The sequence below is a fragment of the Anopheles arabiensis genome, chromosome 2 (assembly GCF_016920715.1).
Source record: "Anopheles arabiensis isolate DONGOLA chromosome 2, AaraD3, whole genome shotgun sequence".
In the NCBI taxonomy this organism is placed as follows: Eukaryota; Metazoa; Arthropoda; class Insecta; order Diptera; family Culicidae; genus Anopheles; species Anopheles arabiensis.
In genome coordinates this window covers 44,058,497-44,083,158 of record NC_053517.1, presented here as the reverse complement: position 1 = coordinate 44,083,158, position 24,662 = coordinate 44,058,497, and the positions used below count along the sequence as shown (strand labels likewise).

Below are 24,662 nucleotides of genomic sequence, written 5' to 3'. Positions count from 1 at the left end.
GGGGATAGGAAAAAGGGCAGAAGATCAGGGAAATTTGTATTTCTGCCGATTCGTTCAAAACGAAACGCCGTTCGAAAAGAAGCAGTAGCGACAGTTTTTCAGATCACTTTCCAGTAGTGCGTCCAGTGTTGGTCCATGACTTGGGTCCGTTGGGTGGTGTGGGATGGGTTTGTTGCTTTTTTTTGTTCGCTTTCTGGTTCATTTTCTTTCCCGAACGAAAGTATCCGCAACATACTGTTCGGGTTTTAACTTTGTTGAGAAAAATTTCTTTTGCGAGCACCGAGCAACCAAACCTCGGGCACAAAGCAACTTTGAAGCTGGCAAACCGGCAGGACACACCCTTCCCCCCCCACTATGGTGCACCAAACGCTGGGGAAATAAAACGGAAAGCACGGAGACGAGATCGTTTGGTTTTACCAAGGACACAGGGATTTACCGAATCGAGTGACAAACCAAGCATGAAGCAAACCATCATACCGAGCTCCCTTACCCCTTTTTACAGTCCTTACAGCCGTTTCGCTAGCCCGCCCGCCAAGAATGTGCTGATTTTCATGACTTCATCATGGTGCCGTGGACTGCCGGGTGCCGACTCCTGCCGACGGCAATGGTTTTCGGGTTTTGAGGTTAGAACTTCGGCGCGGTGGGATGCTCGGCATGATTCCGTGCCTGGGTTTTGTTTCGACGAGTGAGAATGTGGTGTGTTTGCCTTTCCCGGACTGGTTGTTGTGACGGAGAATGGAGAAGGTGGTAAGGGTGGACAATGATTTCGCACGCATGTCCTACCCCGGGAGACTGAGCTGGGGCATTCTAAGCCGTATCTATCGTGGAACGTTTTTTTTAAGGGGAAGAATCAGTTTTTTTTCTTTTTCTTTTGCTACTACCCCACACACATCGCACTCAACCTCCCCTTCCAATTCTCGTTTTCTTGTTAAGCTCTTTGGAAAGAATCACAACAGCATCACGCAGCATACAAAAGAGAGCAAAACGGAGTGGAACTGGGCTGAGCAAGTGGATTTCCCAGCAATCTGTTCGTTATCCTTGCGTCCACAGCGAAAGGAAGTCACAAGTGTCGAGGGAGCGTTGAGGGAAACTTGATCGAAGGCACCAGGAACACGGCAGCTGCCCCTTCCCCTCTCCCCAGACACCGCTACTAGCGTGTTGTCGAGCCATCCCTAGGCTTTATTGTATTCTCCATGGGTAATATGCTTTGATGAATTCATATGCTGACGGTTCCGGATTTTCAACAGCGCACAAACGACAAGGGGGAAGCGACACATTGTTCACCGGGTGGACTCTGCACGGTAGCATTTGCACTCGAGAGTGCGCGAGGGTTTACCGTTGGCATGGTGTTACGGTGGCGTGTTGGCCCGCAAGCTGGGGGTAAGGGACTGCCACTGCCTAAATCCAGTGCCGATTGTTTGACGAGCATAATTTGATGAACGTAAAATGATTGGCACAATCAAATGATAACCATGAAAACAGACGAGTCGACCGCTCGAAGCTCTGTCTCGTTGATGGGTGTATGGGAGAGTGCGTGTGTATGTGTGTGAGGGTATTTATGCATTTACTGTTTATATTGTAAACATGCAACATGTTCAAAGGGTTATTACACTGATTTACTGTGTTTTAATATTTGTGTTGAAAGATTAAACTCTTCCCCTTCCCTGACAATTCGCGTCACTGTGTAATGGAAGTGAAATGTTTTTATTTGACTAAACTCGATTAACTTGTCATCAATTGCAAATGGATCTAAATTTGAAAAACTGGTTGTTTTCTAACATTTGAGTTGGCGCCCTAAAACATAGATTTAATGAGAGGAAAGGGAGAATTTAGGATGCAAAATAATACACGATCCAGTATTATATGTTGGGGTTTTAGTCATAAAGACACTCGGAAAACCATGTGATGATGTTTTAGAGATTGAATGCCTAAAATTATACACTATTTGCAGTAAGTAGTATCTTACCACGGCGACTTTTTAAAGAATTCGTCGGGTATGTGTTTTTTTACATATTTTAGTTTATTAGTCCAGAACAAAGAGTAGGGACACCACAACACGGAATAACTACTCCAGTACTGATCGGATAAATGACAAATACTGGAACTAAAGACAATACTTTTCCGTTATTGTTTTTGAACGGCGATTGACTAAGCCTAACAGCCTAACACGAACACGGAAATCGATGTCTAACGATGTATCTCATATATCACAGATGATGAATAACCGATCTAGGGCAACACCTAATAGCGTATGGTCAAATATAATGGTTTTATTAATCGATTGAACCATATAGCGGTACAATTGTTCATGGAGATAGAAAGACAGACCAACCGACTTTTCAAATGAGTATAAAAAATATAAATATAAATCAGTATAAGAAATAAAAAAGCTGTATTCCTAATGTTCTTGATTGAAATGTGTGTTGCCATTGCTGATATGGAATAGAGACATGCTATTACTAAATAACTTTGGAGTTTATAATGGATTCAATCGCTTAAAGTTATTCGATTTGATGTGCCATGATCAGCAACATATTGATTTGAAATTTTATCACAGCAACAAAGCTTATATTTACTCATGTTGCGCGCTAAAATGACTTGTTTAAATGCACATAATTCATCGCCCTGACAGGTTGAATCATTTTGCTATCATGCCATACTCACAAGAAAAAAACTCCTAATGACAGAACATGACGCAAAGGTATACATAAAAGTGGTGAAGAAAAAATGACTTCAATCCATTACCGTTTGATCTGGGTCCGTTGGTGGCCGATGATGTCGGCTGAAGTCAAATCTGTACACAATCATACCTTCCACCTGAACCGTTGTCGCAAAGCTGACCGACATTGACAGTTCAGCATCGGTAATGGTAAAAACCCGCCTCACTGCCCGATAAAGTGGTACATGCTGTCTATCATCGCCGAGTTTCGATTCTTTCGCTACAATTATTAATGATGTGCCGAACGTGTGGAAGTGCATTAAACCCGTACACGCCACGTACACGCCACGGAGAGGCCACCCATTTCCTGCCAGCAAGACCACATAACACAGCAACGGCAAACGAGGGAAATGAACTGCTTTTTTCCCCCCAGTGAACGTGCTGTCGCCGTGGGCAAGGATACGCACGATGTCGCTGTCAATGCTCACATAGTGCCAAAAAGACGGAACGCACCGACACCCTCGCACACGGTTCCGGAAGAAGCAACCGGAAGTCGGTAGTCGGAGATTGTTGACGGGGAGGAGGACCGGAGAGGAGGAGTGGCAAAAGACGGGATAAGTGGAGGAAAATGTAGTAGTACGTAGCGACAATAATAATTTAAAATGAATTTTCATTATGAATCGGCCACGTGGCGTCAACAATGAAGTGCATTAGGCGTTTCAATATCGGAGACGCCTGATTTTGTCGCCCCGGGTGCACCTACTGTGGACCGTTTCTCCCCAAATTCTCACGTGCGTTGGCGACACATTCGAGCAATTCAGCATAGGCTCTCTCACACATTCTTACCCTCTGTCTCTCTCTTTCTCTCTCTTTCTCTTTCTGTCTGTTAGGAGCAACTAAGTATACGTGCGTGCGAGTAGAGGACCAGTATACGAATAACCATTGTACTATGCGGTAGTGGGGCATACGGTACACGGATTGTCGGTTTGCAAAACGTTTCACCACGCTTGGTGGCAGGGTGTGCCTTCAACTTTTCTAAGCATTTTCTTCAAAATCGATCGCATTCCTTATCCTGTGCCGTTTAGCTATGCTCCCTGTTAGATGGATGGTTGTTGGCAGGAAAATGGAGGTCGCTGAACAATGGGATAGAAAGCCGACAACCAACCAACGCGTGTTCTGGTGCGGATGAATATTTATCAGACACGCGTGCCAAAAAACGACAAAAAGCACGTTCCAGGCTTCGCAACGCCTCGGGTTTTGTTTTAGGGGAATATTATCTGTTTCGTTAATGAAACTATTATGAGAAGTTAATGCTGTACTGGGTATATGTGAAGTGCGACACTTTTTTTTTCTTCTAGCGATATCACATAATCTCATCAATGCAACGAAAGGTTGCCATGCAATGTTTGGCACATAATAGAGTTGAAGTAATTTATTTTGTAATATTTTCTATGATTTTATTAAAAGTCGGATTCGGCTTCCGTTGTCACGTTTGTAATTGGGTTGTACGGGGTATGAAGGTTGCATGTTTTCAACATCATGCCTTTTAACTGCTTGGACAGAAATATGTATATGGAAATATTATTCTGAGTTCATTATAAAGCACAGGATTAAAAGGAATCATCAATCATTTCATGAAACATATCCATGTAGATTGTTGCATGAGCAAATATGTATGGGCGAAAGAGCAAAATCACCAACTCCATACCAATAATGTTCAGCAACATTGTTCAATTCCCTACAGCCTATCCAATCTATGTGCTGCCAATTATTACGTTTATCATGTTTTAATGTACAGTTTACTATTTATTGTTCGGTTTGGAAAACTTACACTTATGTGCAACTATGGGGATAAACAAGCATGTTTATTTGTCGATACTCCGCTGATCCACCAAGCAAGGAATGGAATAAAAGAAAGACAATCAGCAAAATCCAACTCCTGGTTCGAAACTACTCCCACTCGTAACAGTTAGACCTTTTTTTTATTCGTCCGCGGTAAGCTGGTTCAATTTATTCTCGCAGTTTCCCCTTTCCGTCAGCAATCTGCCCAAGTGAGTTTCCCCCAAAAACCGGGCACATTTCATCCTGGATCGATAAAACAAATCCTTTTACACGTAATCACTTATCAGAAGTCCACCAACAATCCACACGCGCAAGGAACAAAGTAAAAACACCCCTGCAAGGGACGATTCAGAAAAGGGGATAACGCAAAACACAGTCACAAATGTCGGTTACGCTGGCCCGGTGTGCAGTGTATAACAATTTCCACTCTTCACAGTCGCTATTGAGCCTTCGCAGATTTTCAGTAGCTCGAGACACTTACGCAGCACTTAACCGTCATTCAAACAGAAACCACGATCCAAGCCCAAGAAAGGATGGATGGAAAAACGGAAACAGAAAGTGTCGTCTCTGCAGTCTAGCAGAGTGAATCAATCTACAATCGAGAGTAGCAGCGGAATTACATTACAATTTCGTGGCTTAGTTTTAGGGTTTTTTGAAGCAGCTGATCGCATACCAGCCGTTCCAGCCGTACCACGACTGGAGTACTCCCTTCCAGCTCTGAATTTTCGAAGCTGGAACTGCTAGGAACGATATGGTTGTAGTGAATTAACTTTCAAACTCAAACATTGGTTTTAGAAGCAATAAATATTCCTTTCAATAATGGGATCGTTTAGGGCATATGTTTTTCATTGTTTTAAGTCATCTATCTCCTTTAAAGCAACATGCGAGAAGTATGTTTATTTGTATGTGGCTATGCAAACAGTTGAATAAAATGTATTTGATCGAAAAAATTACATTTAGGCGGAAGAATGCCATACCAAAAGTTACCCGATAGATTTAACACAAAATCGAACTCAATCATCATTCTTTTAACTCATACACACAGACGTCATTAGCAAACTTAAAACCAATTGCAAAATTAAAATGCATTGTTCTCATTCGTAATTCTACGGGATAATCGATAATCTTTTAACAAGTTCATTAAATTTAATGAAAATTGTACCGGAAGGGTTAGCATCTGCTAAGTAAATTAAATAGATGGCAATGAGTTTCAAGATCAGTTTTCCGATTGAGCATTGCTTTAATTATGCGAGCCAGTAAGAGTATTGTTCAATTCAATGTTCAGTTGGCATAGTTAGGTAAACTGGTAAGAAAATATGGATTTGAACAACGATACATAGAACAACAAGCTTCACTGTTTCACGATACGCAACGAAACATTAAACAGGGAAACTGTTCCGAATAATAGGTAAGCGGGTTGAACGTTCTGCTCAATCATAATCCATTTCAATTAAATGTTCAATTATGGCATCTGGGCCAGAGCACACTTTTTGAGGCGGTACTTGAACAGGTACATACCATAGGGAGGGCGTTTTTTGGAAGCCCTCGAGGGACATTTCCACTTCGTCCTATGCAGAAGCTTGGTACTGTGCCATTTCCAAATGGGCACGGACGAGGGTTGCCCTGGTTAAAATGTGTTCGCTCATCGTGAAAGGAGAGGGCGGATAGAGTGAAGCCCTTCCAATTAGGCGAGAAATATGCATAATAATTGTCCGCGACAACATACTGTCGAACATTGGGCGGCCGAGGGTACTGTGAGTAATTGCTGGTGACATCACTATGTGCAAACGACACCGCAGTTACGCTCAATTTGAATTGTTTGGAAACGCTCCAAAACCATTGCAAGCAAACGACTGTGATATAAAACAGCGCAAAGGAAACAGCTTCGTGAAGAAATTTTCTGATCAATGTTCTGCCAAAGATGCACTAAAAGGGAGCAGCCTGGCATAAACGCCGTACGGTAAAAACTTTTGCTTGATCACAATGTTTGACAATGGTAAAATTCGTTCGCTTCCAAAATTATGTCATCTTCCGTCGTGCACGTCCGTGTTTGGGTGTGCCAACGTGGTACTATCACGATATAATTGAATTAACTTATTAAACGTACCGATCATTTGTTGAATATTTAATTTTGCAAACTCCCTTCTTTCCCATTCTTCACTTATCTGGCTGGGTGGCTGGCTGGCGAGAAGCGGTAGATGTGCAGACAGAATCCTCACGCTAATCTGCGGAAATATACTTCTCACGCTGGGTCGCGCCACTCCCTGGGCAAATGCCGAAAACGTGACAAAATGTTAGTGTGGTAACATTAAGGTACTTAATCTCTAGTAAATGATTCAAATTCTTTGCGCACGCTGTTCGTACGGGGGAAAACCCCCGTAACGAAATCCCACCGTAGAGGGAACGCACGGTCTGACACCCGGTATGAATGCGTAGCGCCGGAGAGTGGAAGCGAGGTAGAGAGAAAGTGTGAGCATCTTCCGGAGGGGTTGTGGCCAAAGCCCTAAATAAAAATAGATTAGATAGGATGCAGGACTATTATCGCTGGCTTCCGTCTCCGGGTGCGGGACGGCAGGTGGCCGAGAAGAATCTCTGGCGTCCAGCAGCTCAAAGTACGGGGAGTCGTGCGTGAAGATTCACAGATATACACACATATACACACTTCCCCGTCCAAACAAACACAGGCGGGTGGATGATGGTGTTGATCCTTTCGCTCGTGTGGATAAAAACCGGAAGCCTTACAGTGTGCCGTCGGTGCGCCCCGCCTGCAGGAAGTTCATTTATTTTGTGACTCCTCCTGCAGTGGCAATAGCTTCCCGTAAGGGTGGTGTGGTTGGTGGTGAGAGAAATAAAAATTTATGTGAATTTTATGCGCAGCTCTTCCGGGTGCCAGCGTCGCACCCTGTTGCATACTAGGGCAGCGCCGTTGAATGGGATGCAAAGCTGAGTTGAGTTTATTTTCATTTTTAATTTGAGCAGAAAGATGAGACGAGAAGTGTTCCAATTAAGATATCGTTGCTGGGTGGACACGTTTTGTAAGGGGCTGGTTTTTATTCGGAAACTAAATTGAAGGTGAGCGATTTTTGGTGCACCTCATTTGAAGCAACACAGATTTAAAGAAACACCTTTGAAAGTGAAATCATAAGTCGTGGTCAAACAATAGATCATCCTAACACCTATTACAGCAATATGGCCTTTTTAGACCGTTCGTTCAAAATAGAAAAAAAAACACACACACACGGGGTTTAAGTAAAGTGCCCATAATATTGAGGAACGCATTTTGAACTGTGCGTAAGACATTTTCGACTAAAGTAAAACATTCGATTGCTTTGCTGCTAAATTCGACAATTTAAAAAGTATAGAAAACAGTCACATATTTATCAAAATACACTAGGTATCCCTAAACCATTACTCACAAAGAAAAATAATAATAAAAACCATCAATACAAACAAAACTTACCGCCCGCTGTATTCCTCCGGGTACGGTATGATGAATCCTTCCGGGCTTGGGCGAGGTGAATTGCCGACCCAGAAGAACGCATCCGGTGCGTTACCATCGTAGGCGAATCCTTTGACAAACAGCGTCGATTCATCGACGGCAAACACTTGTCCCTATATACGGTAGCAATGAAGAAAAAAAAAAGAAAACGGATCAGACAAACGCACCCCAAAGGTATCGCGAATGAAACTGCAGAACACATTAAGCAAATAGTTTTTTTTTCTTTTCAAGCTTTGGTACATGCTTTAACTCGTGCGATCATTACGCTTACGGTAGCAGGTTTATAAGAAAATCTCTTTAACAATACCTTGATGCCGTGTCCGAAGTTGGTCAGATGCCCTATTTCACGACCGTAGTAGGGTTCCTTCGGTGCTCGACTGTCAACTGAAAGCGAGAGGAAAGAAATGTAAAAAAGGCATTTAATTGATTGCTACGAAAATTGTAAGTGTATGTTTGGTGTGTTACTATTCATCTTATACTAATAACTCTCACTATTACTGAAAGAAGTTGTTTTTTTGTCATCTTTCATGTTTAACTGAAATGTTATCACAATGTAGCTGTGCTATTATTACAATATCCTTTCTTGTAGGATAGTTTAACAGCATATGCTTAGCACGTAGTGTAACCAAGTGCATAGTAAATTAGAAATAATAATTGAATTGTCCTGACTACCAAATGTCTTGGTAAAATTTGCGAAACGTTATTTAGAACTCAACATTAATTTACATCATTGAGACGACTAATGGTTCACTTATATTAATTTTAAAAGCATAGATGTATTGATAACAGCCACAAAAGAAGTGCGCACAATCAAGTTTCTTCGGCATAGTAAGCTTAGCTCGGTAGACTTACAAAGAACCAAGTCTTAAAACCAAAAGCACTTCTAACAATCGATTACTGTTGGTAGCCATCACTATTAACATTCTCTATTATGATGTACTTCAAAGGAAATCATATGGAAACACTTAGTACCAGCATTCAATTTTCAGTGCGTTAAAAACACTCATTCTGGAAATCCTACGCACTAGGTACTAAACAAAGATCAGTGTGAAATAGTCAAATATATCAGATTGAATAGTTTAATCATCTAGCATAAATAATAAACCCTACGTTTTTAGAACAAAAAAAAAACAAAACTTTTCGCTTCTGCTGGTTAAACATGCACTGGTTGCGTCAAATCACGGCAGGTTGTTAAACAAGCTGTAAAACGTTGACTAAAAACTCGAACATCGAGATTACGAATGGTGCCGGATACACCCTCGTCGATTTATTCCGAGCCCTTGCCTGTTTTGCAACCTGTCTATGGCTAGATCCTTAAACGGTTTGCAGGGAACCTGGAGTCGAGCGTGCCTTCCGGCGGGCGCATCACAGACTGTTGTGTAAATAGTGCCACACGCCACACTTCCACCATTGCCACCGGCTCAGGATAGGTTTGTAACTGGACGGATTTTCCGCCCAGAGCCAACAAGCTTTAGCAAACAGACAACGGCGCCCATGCATACCGTGCCGGAAAAAAGTAGATACATCTTGCAATAAAAAAAGCGCCGCCGCGTTCCGGTCATACCCATCCCGTTGTTCGCTCTACAACCTTGCGTAGGGGTAGGGCATTTGCAACCCCACACCGATCCGGTCAATAGTCGATTCAGATTGCATCTTGAGACCTGATTGAGGGGTTTCCTCCCCCGAGGGCAGCTTAGAAAAGTAATATTAAAGCTAAGCAAACACTTCGTCCGCCATCGAGCTGTTAGAGCAGGAGCAGAATATATGTAGGTGAGTTGATATTGTACCGTGGCGAGGATACATTCGAAAGGTGCGCGAAATGGTTAGTGCAAGGGAAAACTTACAAGGACGCTCATGGAAACTCGCACCAAAGTGGTTTCAATTCTAGAGCACTTTTTTTTTAAGGCAACTCATCAAAGCAGGAAAACTCTTTTCATGCGAGCATTAGCCGGCGTCCGGACGTCTGTTGAAAGCAAAGGCTCTTTACGTAGCGAGGAAAACTTCAATCCAATCCATCCAGCATCATCCGCCGTCGGAAAGATGAGGTAAAAACCGGCCGAAGGAAATGAAAACTGTCGCTGGCTATGAAACGTTCTGCGATTGGATAATTAATGCTGACAACGACAACGACGATGTGATGGGACATTTATTTATCCACCCTCGGTCCCTTTTTTGCACCTTCTTTTCCGCGCACTAGTACAGCGCGCGGCTACAATAGCCGGCGAAGGGAGAGAACACAACAGCAGCAAACACCATCCGGCTTAATGGCGTGGTAACCGGGAACAAAAGACTTTTAACGATATTAAACGGGATGGCTGCTGGTTTGTATGCAGGAGGGTTCCTGGGGTATTTCTTTTCGCACTCGCCGGACGAGCGGTGCTTGAAGGGAAAATCGATGAGCGGTACCGTTACGCCAAGCGAAACATCTTGTTTCACGTTTAACCGCGCTGGTGGCGGTCCCAATGATTTTACATTCCACTCGATGTCGCACAGATGTTAAGTGAGTCTAATGTAGTAATGGGAATGATGGGTGGACAATTACACCATACAGGGTAAATGTATCGATGTTGTTTTTGTGTGTGAGTCTGGGTGTGTCTAAAAGTGAGAAATATTTCTCACCAGGATAACAATCATGGGTTATAATATGTGTTATGATTGTTTACAAAGTTTTTTCTTTTACTTTACAAAGGTTTTTCCATTTTAATTTTACTATTTTTTTTTAAATTTAAAACACCTGTGTGTGGAAGTTCTTCGCTAATGCACCCATTTATTTTGAAATGTAATATGTTCAATCTAAACTAAGCAATACGGCAAAGCCGTCAGTCCTGAATAAAAAAAATGTTCAAACTATACGATAATTGCCCTCAAAATCTAGACCGATTTGCAATCTAGACCGCCGTAAATGTATAAGTTTATACATGTTATAAAATGTATTAGTAAAGCACCAATAAATTTAACATTTGCATTTAAGATATATATGTGTTTTATATATATCGCTACTACAATATGCCATGAAAATACAGATGGTAACACCACACATGATCATTGTTTTTAGGTATATAAGCCTTAAAATACACGACCGCTGAAAGTATATTTACGTCAAAAGTACATACTCAATATTCATACTCCAATTATGGTACTGTGAAGCTATGAACCGTTCAGCGTTTCGTCCAATCTAAATTACAGGTTAAAGCATTTGTTCAATCAACCAGCTTAATTTCAAAAAAAAAAAACAAAACCAAATTATAATTTCTTATTTTTTAGAAAAATTGAACCTTAGATGAAACGATGATTGTGCCAAACAGTTCTTCACGACATCGAAAGGGTTGCAATAACCGTAAGCCACTGAATGAAGCATTCAGTATACGACCCCCTTTGATTTTGGTGATAATATTATTCTAAACTATATGTTGAAACCGGTTTGATGAATTGTTTTTGATGAAATAATGAAACGAATGTAGATGGAAGATTGATAAGAGCTCATACAAAAAAGAAAGCTATTCCAATGAGCTTACAAATGCTTTTTTGTAGTTCTTATAAACGAAACCTTATTTTTCTTCTTTATGTCTCTGGAAAGTTCAAATGATGCGTATCACAAACACACACATTGCGACAGGATTAATTCGCTTTTATCAACATGTATTACTTCACTCTCCTGGGGAGGACCGATGATGCTACATAACTGTGTGCCGTGTCTTCTGCTTCATTGAATTAGGTGAAACCTGTATTAGAACGATCTAGATGGATATAATACCGGAGCGCATGTATGTGTGTGTGTTTTTTTGTGTCGTCCTTTGAAAAACATTTCCCCGGCTCACGGCTCCTCGTCCTTTTGCGAGCGAGCAACGGCTACGACCTCTTGCACACCAGCCAGTAATGAACGATTCCGGTTTGCTTAAACCGTCAGTCGGTGGTAGACAATTCGACTAAACGAGCTCGAAACGACCAACCGAACCAAATCCTATTACGTTGCCCTGGGAAATTAGATCAGCAGCATGCGACCGTGTTTTCGTATCATCTTCATCGCCGCTACCGGCACAGCTCTCGCGCATCCCAGGAAGCAGATTGATTAATGCTAGCAACACGATAGCATAGTGATGTTAGCGCCAACGGCTTTAAGGAAATCGTTCACTGCGTTTCCGCTTTCTTTATGAGTGTGTGTTTGTGACGAAATATGAGACCTGCGGTGAAGCCACGATGCTACCGTTTAAAGCAAAGTCTACGAAATCGGTACTGTCTATTAAACCAAACGCCAGGTCGGCGTCCCCTGCTCCAGTGTGCTCCACCCGATGACAGTTATTGAATGATTTCAAATATTTACCGTACAATCGATACGATGCCAATTGCCGCCGAGGTTTGGATTACGAGGTCAGCCATTTTGTAGACAGGGAGTCAAAGGGAGGATGCAGCAGACGGCGGCTTGGGGAGAAGGATCATATCTAGCATTGTAGGCTGGTGGAAAATCTATTCCCAGTGCGTAGGCTTTTGCAAAGATGTGACGCTCGGAAGGGTAGTAATCCTCAACTGAAGCCGTGGGCAAACGGAATGCATAATGGAAAATCGGATAAATCAATAAACTTGACTCCCTACACTCGGGTGGCACTTGAGCTGTCTGATAAACGTCAACGGCCGTTCGGTTGGGCAAAGCAACATTGCGATTCCTATTGACTGGTGTAGTATTTCATCGATTTTACGCCCGTCTCGGAGCATTGAAGGTTGTAGTACTGCGGGGTTAAGCAATTAATATGCTTCTAGCATGAGAAATCTGGTGAAATTTACTGTTGCTCATAAGTATGGTTAAGGCAATCTGGGAACTTGCTAGTTTTGTTGATGTGAAAAAGAAAGAAAAGTCGAACTTGCCACCGAAAAATACAAATATTTAAACCCACTTTTCCGGATAGCAGATAGATCTAGGCCCGGAAAAGCGTTATTGCGTGGCACGTTTCCTTTTAAAATTTCCAAGGACTGCAAAACATATAAAGCTTGCTACAAACGATTTTAGAGCACCATAACAATCTCGGGAAAATGGGGATGTTTCCCCCTTAATAGATCGAGGTTGATAAATATGAGAAATCTCCAAAAAAGGACACGCGCCACACGAGTAAGGGATCATTATTTTTCCGTTTTTTGCTTACAAATGGTAAAGAAAACGGAAAGCAAAGAAAGAAAAAAGGGATGACAAGAACATTTTCTTTCTCGGAAGCAATAAGAAGGCGACGAAATGATACAGGGATACGTTTCGCATTTTCACCCACCAATCATCCTCGCACCCCCAACACTCTGGCACCCCTCCACAGATTATTCGGGTATCGAGGAAAAATGGGTTTTCTAACTGGCGAGGGTTGTGTATCGCCCTTTTCCCCCGTTCAAACAGGGGCAAATGGTAAAAATATGATGTGCGCCCGGCGTCACACCGAACTAATAATGTTTAATGAACTTCTTTCCGGCCTGCCGCACAGCAGCCTGGGGAGGAGCACAGAGCGGAAAGTGGATGATTATTATCGATATAATCTGCGACGTTCTGGGTGCCCGATTCGACATTTATTCGGAAGCGGTGAGCTCATTACGGCCACCATAATATAATGGGACTGGGGGATGTGCATAAGACACGGATTCGGAAAGGATTTGTCCCTGCTGCTGGTGTTCGATCGGGGGCTGCAGGTTGCTGAATCGAGGCGATACTATCTGTCTCTGTGTCAGTCAGCATTCCTTTTTCGGTTTCGGGTTGAATCGGTGCGGAATGGTGAAACGGATGAGAGTATGTCGTTTAGGAAGCAGATAAAAACGATGTAACAAAGGTTATTTTAAAAGAAAGTTTAAATGGAGATAAGTAATAACAAATAAACAGGAAAAAATAATGGTTTTTAATTGATGGTATAATATTCTCTGGGATTGCAATAAGTATGTTGAAACTTGCTTGAAATGGCTTAGAAAATATTAAATTCAAAATGGTACAAACATTTTGCACATTGTACAAACAAGCTAAATGCAATCCCATCAGCTTCATGCGGTCCCAAGCGCGCTCATCTGACTCATAGTAAAACGTAAAATAAAACATTTAATTAACAAGTTGCTACAAAATCTTGATGCAGCGCTCTCAATTCTGCACCTTTAGCACATCAACGTGGCGTTTGAATAATTTTCCCGTCCGGGCGTACACTTGCCTACTGCCGTACACAGAGGTAGAAAAACTCCCTCGAAACTTTTTATCCCACGCAAGTGCAGTTTTGCTGCCGGCCTCATTACAGAATTCACTTTTCCGCTTAATTTGTCCCCGTAGTGGCAGCAACAGTAGACGGCTGCACAATGCACAGTTATGGAGAGGTCTCATATTTCACTGTCTCGTATTGCATTCTCGGTATTCTAATGAGAGTGATACGTACGCTGGTACGCTAGTGTACGTCCTCTTTGCATCGTCTGTCTGTTCTCTTCTCCGAGCTGCATGTCCTCCCATTCGTAAAACGAGCCGCAAAAGTTTTCTTTCCGTCCGCACAGCTCGGGATGGACACTGGGTGGGAAGCTCTTGTATCCTTTTTCCAGAAATTGCTCGGTACGCTTGCACAATCATAAACTTAGTGCATTATGACGCAGCAGGAGAAAGTACGGCAAAATGGAAGCAAGAAAAAATAAAGTAAAACGATAACAAAAGCGCGAAGGATAGAAAACATTTTTTGCATATCGTGATCCTACCGTGGCTTTTAGTGTAAGCTTTCATACGCGATGGAGCAGATGGAGTAAAATTATGGAGCATTAAGGGGAAAAAACATGATACAGACGAAGATATTCAATATTACTGCAAGGTGTACGTTCGCCGCAACACTCAGCGAGTATTTAAAGGATTAGGTAGCATACATTGTATGACTAAAGCTTGCGAATGGCAGTAATCTAATTGCTTCTAAGCTCTATCAATACTACTATTGAGAAGCTAGTTAAACAAAATTTAATGTGAAATACTTGTGCAACACATGGCAATGTGCAATACTAGTGCAACGTTCTTGGTCTAATGCAGTTATTCTAAAGAACGTGCTCTTAAAACGATCTGAAAGATAACTATTCCATTAGGCCAAATAATTCAAACTACGTACTATATTCATAGCCCAAACCATGCAACCACTGTGTGTGCATGTTCCAATTTGTTACGCACAACACAGATCCGGCCCGTGAAGTATCTCCCAGGCACATGGAGGGTTTTTGCTTTTTATGATTTATGACTTAATTTTGCGAGCAACACGTGTCTCGCGTCGGCGTTGGTTGCTTTTTCCGACGATTCCTCCTTTGATAGTACGCCCTCGGTCCGGGGATCTGGGATGTTATGGTAACCATCGATATGGTTATTATGAAAGCCTTATCGACAACGCGCGGTACAGGGCATCTTTTGAACGATACATTTCGGGGAAGAAACTGTTCGCTGCCTAGTTATGAATTTTTGGGGAGTTGTAAAAATCGTAACCCTCTACATTAGCTTCATCCTATCCATCGAATATGAACGCTCGGAGGGGAATTTTGAGTGTGAAAGTGAGAACAAATTGTATGGCTCTCACAGTTGGGAGAGGGTAAGAGGTAAATGGTATGATCTGTTAATTATGTACGCTTAATGCTGAACAAATCGGTCTCAGATGTGGTGTTTAGATACAAACGTTTGGAATGGAATGGAAGCAGCCAATCAACGGAAGGAAATTAATATTTTATCTGTATTAATGACTTTTCAGCTGATTGTTTTTTATTTATTTATGTAATATTTAAAAACATAATTTAAATGTTCACGTTCATGTCCAAGTGAGTGCTTCTTAACAGAAATAAACACATAGTGTAGTTTATTGTTGAGTCAGCTGTTTAAAAAATGTTTCTGATTATTAAAACTCTTTGTCCCTTTTTTATTTATGACTATGAAGACAATAACAAAAACATATCCAGTGTTTGTTACGGAAGCTTCGATTACAAGATTATTTTTTACTAAAACCTATCTAATCATTATATGACTTTTACTTTTGCAGGTATCCGTTTGCTCAGCGACGTTCGTTGCGATACTCTGCTAAGATCATTCTATGCAATGGCATTAGAGAGTCAGAGTTGGTGATCCATTATAGGTAGCGGAATTTGGGGCAAGTGTGCCACCTTAAGCATTTCAAGTTATAACTCACTAAAACGTGTTTTAGTGAAAAGCCGATTTAAATCTCATAACCATTTTACATCTATTTCCTCACTTATAAATGAGTTTCGCTTGAAAAAAGTGCAAAAAAACAGTTTTTGAAGCGTTTGAAAAAGGATCCAAAAAGACGTTGTTTTTTGGGCTATGGGGCAAGAGTGCCACTCGTAGGGGGCAAGACGGCCACCTGGTTAAAATAACCGTATTTCTTAGATAATTGGAAATATTTACGTTTGTGGCACTAGTGTATGTATTCCTACATGTCTTGAGTAACCAATGAACCCCTTTTCATCACAAACTGTATCGCGATATGGGTTGTTGCTAGTCTGTTCTTCCGGAGTAGAAACCGCTCGTAAAAGCGCACCATACCGCTGAACACTACAACAATGTTTACATTTTTGACCTATGAAAGATGGTGGCACACTTGCCCCAAATAGAGATGGCTCTTTTGCCCCAAAAGTTGTAACTTTTTTTAAATTGAATTTTTCAGTGACAAAAAGAAAGTTTTTTTCAACTAACCCCACAAACAAATTCACGTTTTCTCAGCTATACGGTGGTGTAAATATTTTCTCGGTGGATTGTTCGCATGATTTTTGAGAGCTTATTTGGTTGGATTAAAAAATTATAATATTCTGCTCAATTTTGAAACTCAACATAAATCAGTTCAAAACAATGGGAAATTTCGATTGGTCTATATGAAATTTTCGGCTCAGTATACCTAGTCATTGCAAAGCAACCAAATGTATACACAATTGATCATTAAACTAAAGTTTTTAAGTTCCGCTAGTACTATGACATGGTAGGAAAACTATGATATGGGATCAACCTTAACTCATAAACGGTTAAAGATGTTTAACTATTGAAGCTCCTCTAAAACAATCCTTAGCTAGCGGTCCTGATAACATCCCGGGGATAGTAGTTACTTCCTTCATTAAAGCTTTGGCATCACCACTCACTATCATTTTCAACAACTCGCTTCAATCTGGGTGTTTCCCAGCTCTTTGGAAAAAAATCCTGGATTTTTCCGGTATATAAAAAAGGAGACAGATCCTCAATTTGTAACTATAGATCTATTTCTATGCTATGTGCAGTCATTAAATTGTTTGAGTTATTGATTCATAAGCTCCTGTTGCTAGGCACTATTTTCCATTTAACACCACTACTACATGGGTTCATACCAGGTCGTTCTACGGTAACAAACTTATTGCAGTTTCTACATTACTGTTTTGAGAAGCCAGATAAAGCGATGCAAGTTGATACAATCTATACTGATTTTAACTCTGCATTTGATTGTGTTAATATTCAAACGTTGATCGCTAAACTTTCAAAGCTTGGCTTTCACTCAGGATTAATTAGGTGGCTTGATTCCTACTTCGTGCATCGCCCTGTACCAGTTAAAATAGGAGACAATTTTTCCTAAGAATTTAGTCGACCATCAGGCGTGCCTCAGGGGAGTATTTTAGAGCAATTATTATTTAATTTATTTATTAACAAATGCGAAACGAATACGAAATTATTTAATTTATTTATTAATGACTGAGTGTACTGTGCTTCTTTATGCTGACGATTTAAAAATGTATTACCCAGTAAGATCTGCTAGTGACTGTCAACATTTACAAAACTTTCTTTCTACATTTTATGCGTGGTGTCATGTAAATTGTTTGGCCATCAATGTAAGTAAATGTATTGTTATTTCATTCACTCGTTCTAGTACTCCAATAAAGTTCACATATTGTATTTCTGCCAAGCCTCTAACACAATCTGAGACAGTAAAGAAGTTAGGCGTCTTACTTGACAATAAACTTTGTTTGGACTAACATGTTGGCTCGGTAATAACAAAGGCTAATAGGATGCTAGGAAATATTTTAAGAACAAGCAGAATGTTCCACGATCCACTGTGCTTAAATTATCTGTATTGTTGTTTTGTACGACCAATAATTGAGTATGCGTCAGTAGCTTGGTTCCCTGTACAAATAACTAGAATTGACAGGCTAGAAAAAAAAATCACGTATTGCGATAAAACGGCTTCCGTGGAGAAACACTGATAGTATTCCGCCGTATAAAACTCGCTGTCATCTGTTAGGTTAGGAAACATTAGAGAACCAAACACTAGTTGCTCAGTGTATGTTTGTTTTTAAAGTACTGACTGGTCACATAGATGCACCTCAATTGTTGTCTCTTGTCAATTTGTACGTCTCAAGTAGACATTTACGAATCAGACATTTTTTATACATTGACCATCGTTCTCGCTTGTATTGTGCTAGGGATCCTTTACTTTTGATGTTCAAAACGTTTAATGACAACCCGAGTGTAATTGACTTATCCTTTAATGTTACCAAATGCTTGCGACGCTTGTGTAGCTTTATAATGTATGTAAATGTAGCTTTATAAACAAAATGTTTATAGAACGATAGATCACATAAAACGTCTATATGTAATCAAGACTGTCACTTAACTCGAGATACTATTATCCGCTACCTCACATTGTGTAGATACCTCACATTTATTTTGTTGCATGTCGAGCTGTATATCAGCAGCTTTTCTTAAGCACTTTTAATAATGCAACTAAAAACACAAGCACACAGGACACAAATAAAAACGAACAGCTTCTTGTGTCGTCTGGTTGGCACAGCATCAAACTGACCACCTATTTCTCGAACAAACTGGTTTAGGTTGACCTACGTAACCCTTGTTTTGGCTGCCATCGCCACAGGTTAAAGGTGTTCACATTTGACCAGTGCTCGAAATATGTATCAATACCGTACAAGAATTGCACACAGAAGAAACAAAAAACACGCATTACGCAACAGAAACTCTCCAACAGACGGGGAAGCAGTTTCTTCACAAACCATACTTGCTTTCAGTCTTTTAAATTTATAGATAAAAAAAGCATCGTGTTATGGTGAGAAAGCGTAAGAGTGGGAAAAATAATAAACCGAAAGAGCAAAGTTTACGGAAGTAGTCTTTATGCGCCATGCTCGAGTTTGTACCTTCGTTGGGCTGAGTAAGCCAATCGTCTAAAGTCAATTGACGTACAGGCGACGAACCCACCGATGGGTTGATCGACATACATTTTGCCGCTCTTGACGCGATCGACTTTCACCACGTTTTGTTGTGGTTTGCAATTAACCGAGGTAGACTGGTGGAGCAATGAACACGAGCTCGCTCGCTTCGTACGGCTTGCGATAGAACAACAACTGCATCGGTTCATGGGAAGCATGGGAAGAAATGGAACGAGAGAGAAAGGTATCACACACTCACCACTTTCCACTCCGCTTACGTAATGCAGTTTTGCAATAGCGGGACAGGGAGGATGGGTGCGTCTGGCAGAAGGCGGCGCGAGAAAACAAGTTTACTTTCGTTTGGCTTCGAAGCATCGGGGCAAGACTGCTAGCTACGAGAGCTGTTGATACTGACTATCGTATGTTCCGTTCAAGCGAGAGTTCAAATTGATAGTTTCAGGTTATCGGTAGTTACGCATGGTTGATTCGCTCTAGAAGTTGGGACTCGGAGCTCGGAAAATTGTTACGCATTATGTTAAGAACAGTAAATTCAGCTTGTTCCGGTGAAGTTGCTACCAGCGAAGCTTTGTTGCGTTTGCATGAATTGTGTGTTTATTTCATTCCATTTTTATGGGATCGTGATTTGACTCTAAAATGATGTCTCTCTAGCTCAAAACCACGCATACAATTTACAAGATGAATGAAGGTAATTCTTTTGCCTTGTTCGAGCTGTTTGCGCTTCTTGCAAGAGACATAAAGTGAAAGGCATCCAAACATCCTCTCCGGCACTAGAGATGGAGTGATTGACGCAACCGCTAAAAATCGCTGCCAAGACGGTTTTGTGTCAGTTGAGAGACAATTTTCAAAGGAGGATTCGCCTAGCAAGGGGTGCAGGTGTACGAAATTATGTTTGCTTGGAGGGGATAACTTCAAGGTAGACGGATAAGCAACACGAGAGCATTGATGATGGCTTTAGCTCAGCGGTCTAGTGAAAGCCTTGTGGTTTAGATTGAGCACTTTAACCTTTTCCATAAAAAATAAATTTATATTGAATAGTCGCAAAAAGGCAAACTCATCGACTGTTGAATCTATAAAGCGAACTGTACAATCATTCAGAATGAGTATAAATATAACAAGATTCATCTGCTCTAAGCAAACTCATTGCCAGCTTGGGAAGGTAGTGTCACTTAAGAGTACGGCTCTAAACTTTACTTCGAGTTGGTATTAAAATTTATAGCCACTTTATGCAAGCACTAGCCCCTCGTACAAGCCATGGGTTTGAGGGTTTGTAATAAAAGCCTTTGTTGCTTTGTGTGTTAATTCGGTGTGTGTATGTCTGTGCCTTAAAGTAAGCGAAGGGGATACCAATTCCATTCAAAAAAGTAAGCAAAAAACATAGAATTCTTGTACCAAGATGATGTAGAACCTTTCGCCTTTCTGTCTCGTGTCTAGTGTCCTTCACGCAGGCAGTTTGTACCACCGTTGGCTCTATTCAACACAACACTGAGCCCAACCGCACACAGACGGCGGTCTGTGGGTCTCTGAACATTTGGCCCTATTGTTTAGTGTCTTTTGTGCGCTAAATTATGCTCCCATCACGTGGAAGAGCGAGTTTGCTCAGGCTTGATTAATGCTGTTGAAACGTCGGATCGTACATTAAAACCCTATCAAGCGTTACCGCACTGGGGCAAAATTGCATAATTGTAGCTTGTAGCTTCTTACGTGGCGCGGGAACGACGGCGTAGGGTCAGTGCGTAGTGCATGAACCATTGCTTCTATGCCAAGTTCATATTGTTGAACAAAATATCAAACAAAACAAAGTATTTTACTGTCCATAACGTTTTCAAACATTAAACCGCATTTACATTTTAACACATCGTTTATGACTTCATGACATTCTTGTAATATAGCTTAAAAAAAGTAAAAGAGCTCTTATCTTGTTGTATTTGTTCCATGCTAATATCATTCACATTTTATACGCTAAAGCACCTGACAAAGAAAAGCCCTCCACATAATTTTGAACATGTCTCTTCAGCTCCTTGAGCATGCTAGATCGCAGGCTACATTCTAAGAAATAAGGCATCACTAGACATCTTGACCCCGAAAAAGGTAGGAATGAAAAGTGCACAGTTAATCGACTTACCTTCTACGGTGTGTAACAGCACCAACACTAGTCCTACGAGAAGCGACGTATCCCTGGCGCGCGACCCTGACCATGGCCAATGCCTGTGCGATGCATTGTTGCTCACCACTCCCCTCCTTCGATCTGGTAATACTTCCATTTCGCCATCCTCCATCATCTCCTCCTCCTCCTCCACCGACCAAAAGCACCGGGAGGACAATCGTGGAGTCCTTGCGTTTGGTGGCGGCCCTAGCGCCTGCTCCATACGATTCTGACCACAACTACCACTCTCACCGTCGCTCACTTGGATGCGTTCACTTGCGGCGACAGGATCCTCCCCGGCCCGCCGTTGGCGGCGCGGTTTTTCGCGACCCAAAATGGCCGCCATCATTCGTTCCGGATCGTTCTCCGGTTCGTCCCGCGCTCGACCGACCGTACTGAGCGGCAGGGGGGCCACAGTTGGGTTCGGGAGTGCTGCAGGATTGTACTGCTCTGCTTTTACACGCGACTGCTTCACTTTTCCAAAATGGCGGTCAACAGCACATGACGCTGGGAGAGTAAGCTCGGCGGGCGAACAAGTTCACTTACTCCGGACGAATGTTCTCGATGGCTGAAGGATGCGAGTTGCGTGCACTTGTGAAACCGCAGAAACCAAGATAGAAGAAACAAATAAACGCAAAATGTATCCAACTAAACGAAAGAAAAATGGACAAACAAAAAATAAACAATTACTTCACTAGCTTGAAATCAATACAAGGTTAGGTTAAATTGAACACTCATTTCTCTTCATTGAACAAACTAATTCACTGCTCCACATCATCCCGGTGATAATGACGATTGTATGCGTTGCTATTTGTGCGGCTGTTCGCAAGCAAATCTTCGATGTTAATCGTTGTGTCGTTGCGACATCGAAACGGTGATTCTGTTCACACTTTCACGGAATATTTTCTTCAAGCTTTTGCGTTTGCACGATTGCACTTTTGCGCGAGTTGGACGCGATGGAAGCAAAGTTCTGTATTCCAAAACTCACAGCCAGAAAACTTTGCACACCGCATGCTATGATGCACTTTCACTGGGCCGTTCTATATGACCCGCCTGATGGTTGGTTAAACTGGTTGAACCGCACCCACTAGTCATACATTTTTTGCATAGGCGGGGGTAGGAAAATTAAGTTCAAAATAAATTGGAAAAACGCAAAACAAATAAACGAAACCAAATCAAACGGATACAAACTGAACCAAAGCGTTCGCGTGCAGCGTGAAATCGTTTCAACTTCACTATATCAGCATCATGACAAACGTTTCTGCACTTTCCGAGATCAGCACTGAAAGAACTGAGTTGGTGTGGCTGCCTGTCCTGTCCTCGCGGGTCCTGCAGGACCAATTACTGGTGGAGCCGGTGAAGGAGGAGTGGTCGCTGGCCGTCCAAAGACACAGGCACAGGTGTACGGCGTTGCTATGGTCGGAGATGTGTTTTATCCAGCATTGTAGTAATCCCGGTAACAAATCCCGGAAAATCTAAGCACACATACAAACACAATGTTTGCCTACTCCCTTTTTTGGGAAATTCGGGAGTAAATTGAAAGCCTATGTGGCATACCAAAAATGGCAGAAAGCTTGGGCAAACTTTTTTTTTTAATTTGCAGCACACACAAAAAAAGCACACACACAGAGTCACACACAATGCACACGTGTTTGTTGGATGGGAGGGGAGCAGTGTGTGGGAGTTGGGGGGGGGCGCTTTAAACTTTTGTACAACCCGAACTAACCAAATCGAAAAAAAAACTTCTGCACCACTGCAAGAAGGAGTACGCTTTGCTGAGGAGGCTCTGCTGGTGCCGCGTGTGTCCGTTCGCCAGGGATTTTCGTCTCGGACTGGGGTAGTAGTGTTTGCGTTCGCGCACAGCAAGCCGCCGCGCCGGAATCCGTGACACGACGACTTCGACGACGATGACGACGACCGCAACCATGGGCCAGGGGGGAGCACGAGATGCAAAAAAGAAAAAAACAACTCCCATTTGCTCCCCTCCCAAGCGAAAGGTGTGCTTCGGATGGTTTCGATCTCTCGCATGCTCCATTCACCGGTGCGAGCCGCCGAAAGGGAAAGCCGAATCGTTCGCTTTCCTTCACTCTACACGCTCGTGGTTACTCTCTTTCTCTCCGTCCCATTCGTATCGTGCTAAGATGTGGGAGCTGTTGACAGGGTGGCCCATGGTGGGGTAGGGTGGACTGTAAAAGAGGAGGACGGAAGAGCTTCCGGCAGGGGTGAAGTATCTGGGGAAGGGATTGGATGAATGGGACATGCGTACTGCGAAGAATGGTTAGTGTGCGTGCCCATCGTGGGGAGCAAGCAACCAGCGTGCTGTGTTGGCTGTTGCGTGCCGGGGAGCCGCACATTTCTCACGGCAGCCATCTTCGGCTCACTTTCGATAGGACGTTCATGTGGATGTGTGCGTCTGTTTTCAGCACGGGAAAAAGGATGCTTATGCGATTGGTTACATCCATTTTCACTAGCGGACAATTCGTTGTTTACAGTGTATACGATACCAGGGTATTCTTAAGGGAGCTAGTGAGGGTATTCTTAAACTTGGTTTTGTAAAGAAATAATTAAATATTTACAAATTATACCTATGCCAACGGTAGAAATAGAAGAAGATAGGAATGCAAATGTATTGCTTTTTTTTTAATTTCAAACACCTTTTTTCGAATAAAATTAAAATTGATATAGAAAGTATAAACAAAATTAGCTATGAAAAATCATAAATTTAATATTCTCTTAAGATTTTTCATTTGAAGGCACTTTGAAGGCATTACACGAATCAGTATGGGCAATAATTTGGATTAGATTACGATTAGAGTTATGTTGATTTGTTTTTAATTTCAATAATTTCATCTTCACCTGTTATAATTCGGTACCAAACTGTACGGCATTCGATCTCTCTCTTTCCGTTGAATCGCGTCAAAATTGTTGATTCTCGCATGGTTCGGATGGTTTGTGAGAAATCTTTGGAGAGCAGGCAAAACAAAAAAGACCAAACATTGAAAGTGAATCCACACGCTGTTACGCTCATTTTCTACACACTTGCCAACAGACATCCGACCAGTTCACTTCGTGGAATGTGTTGTAGTGGATTTTGCTACACGATCTCTTCTCAGGTGGTGGTATTTTATTTTCAACCTTAAAAGCTAAATAAAGCCTTAAACAATGCCCTCATCGCTGTGAGTGACATTTCCGCCAAAGGTTAATTAATAATTCAGTTTTCTAAATGTTATCATCATCGCGAGCTCGGTTGGCGTCGCCATCATTCTACTGACTGGTTCGTAAAATGGTTTCATTCAAACCATTTTTGCGATGTCGTGATAGAACCATAAACCTGGGGAATGGTAGTACGC

At 41.9% G+C, this 24,662-nt stretch overlaps 1 protein-coding gene across 3 annotated transcripts in view; it reads right to left on the bottom strand.

Moving 5' to 3' along the window:
• The window catches only part of LOC120894154 (protein Skeletor, isoforms B/C), a 35,536-nt gene extending 12,374 nt beyond the window's left edge, over nt 1-23,162 (bottom strand). For 2 of the 3 annotated variants that reach the window (XR_005738175.1, XM_040296572.1), the window contains exons 1-3: nt 21,292-23,162; nt 8,308-8,384; nt 7,962-8,113 (exon numbers count right to left, since the gene is read on the bottom strand). Coding sequence is in view for 2 of the 3 variants with exons in the window: in XM_040296572.1 (XP_040152506.1) it covers nt 7,962-8,113; nt 8,308-8,384; nt 21,292-21,661 (599 nt within the window). In the remaining variant the exon portion in view is untranslated. The remainder of the gene's footprint in view (nt 1-7,961; nt 8,114-8,307; nt 8,385-21,291) is intronic. The other variant, XM_040296570.1, reaches the window with a different exon arrangement.
• Nucleotides 23,163-24,662: the final 1,500 nt, after the last annotated feature.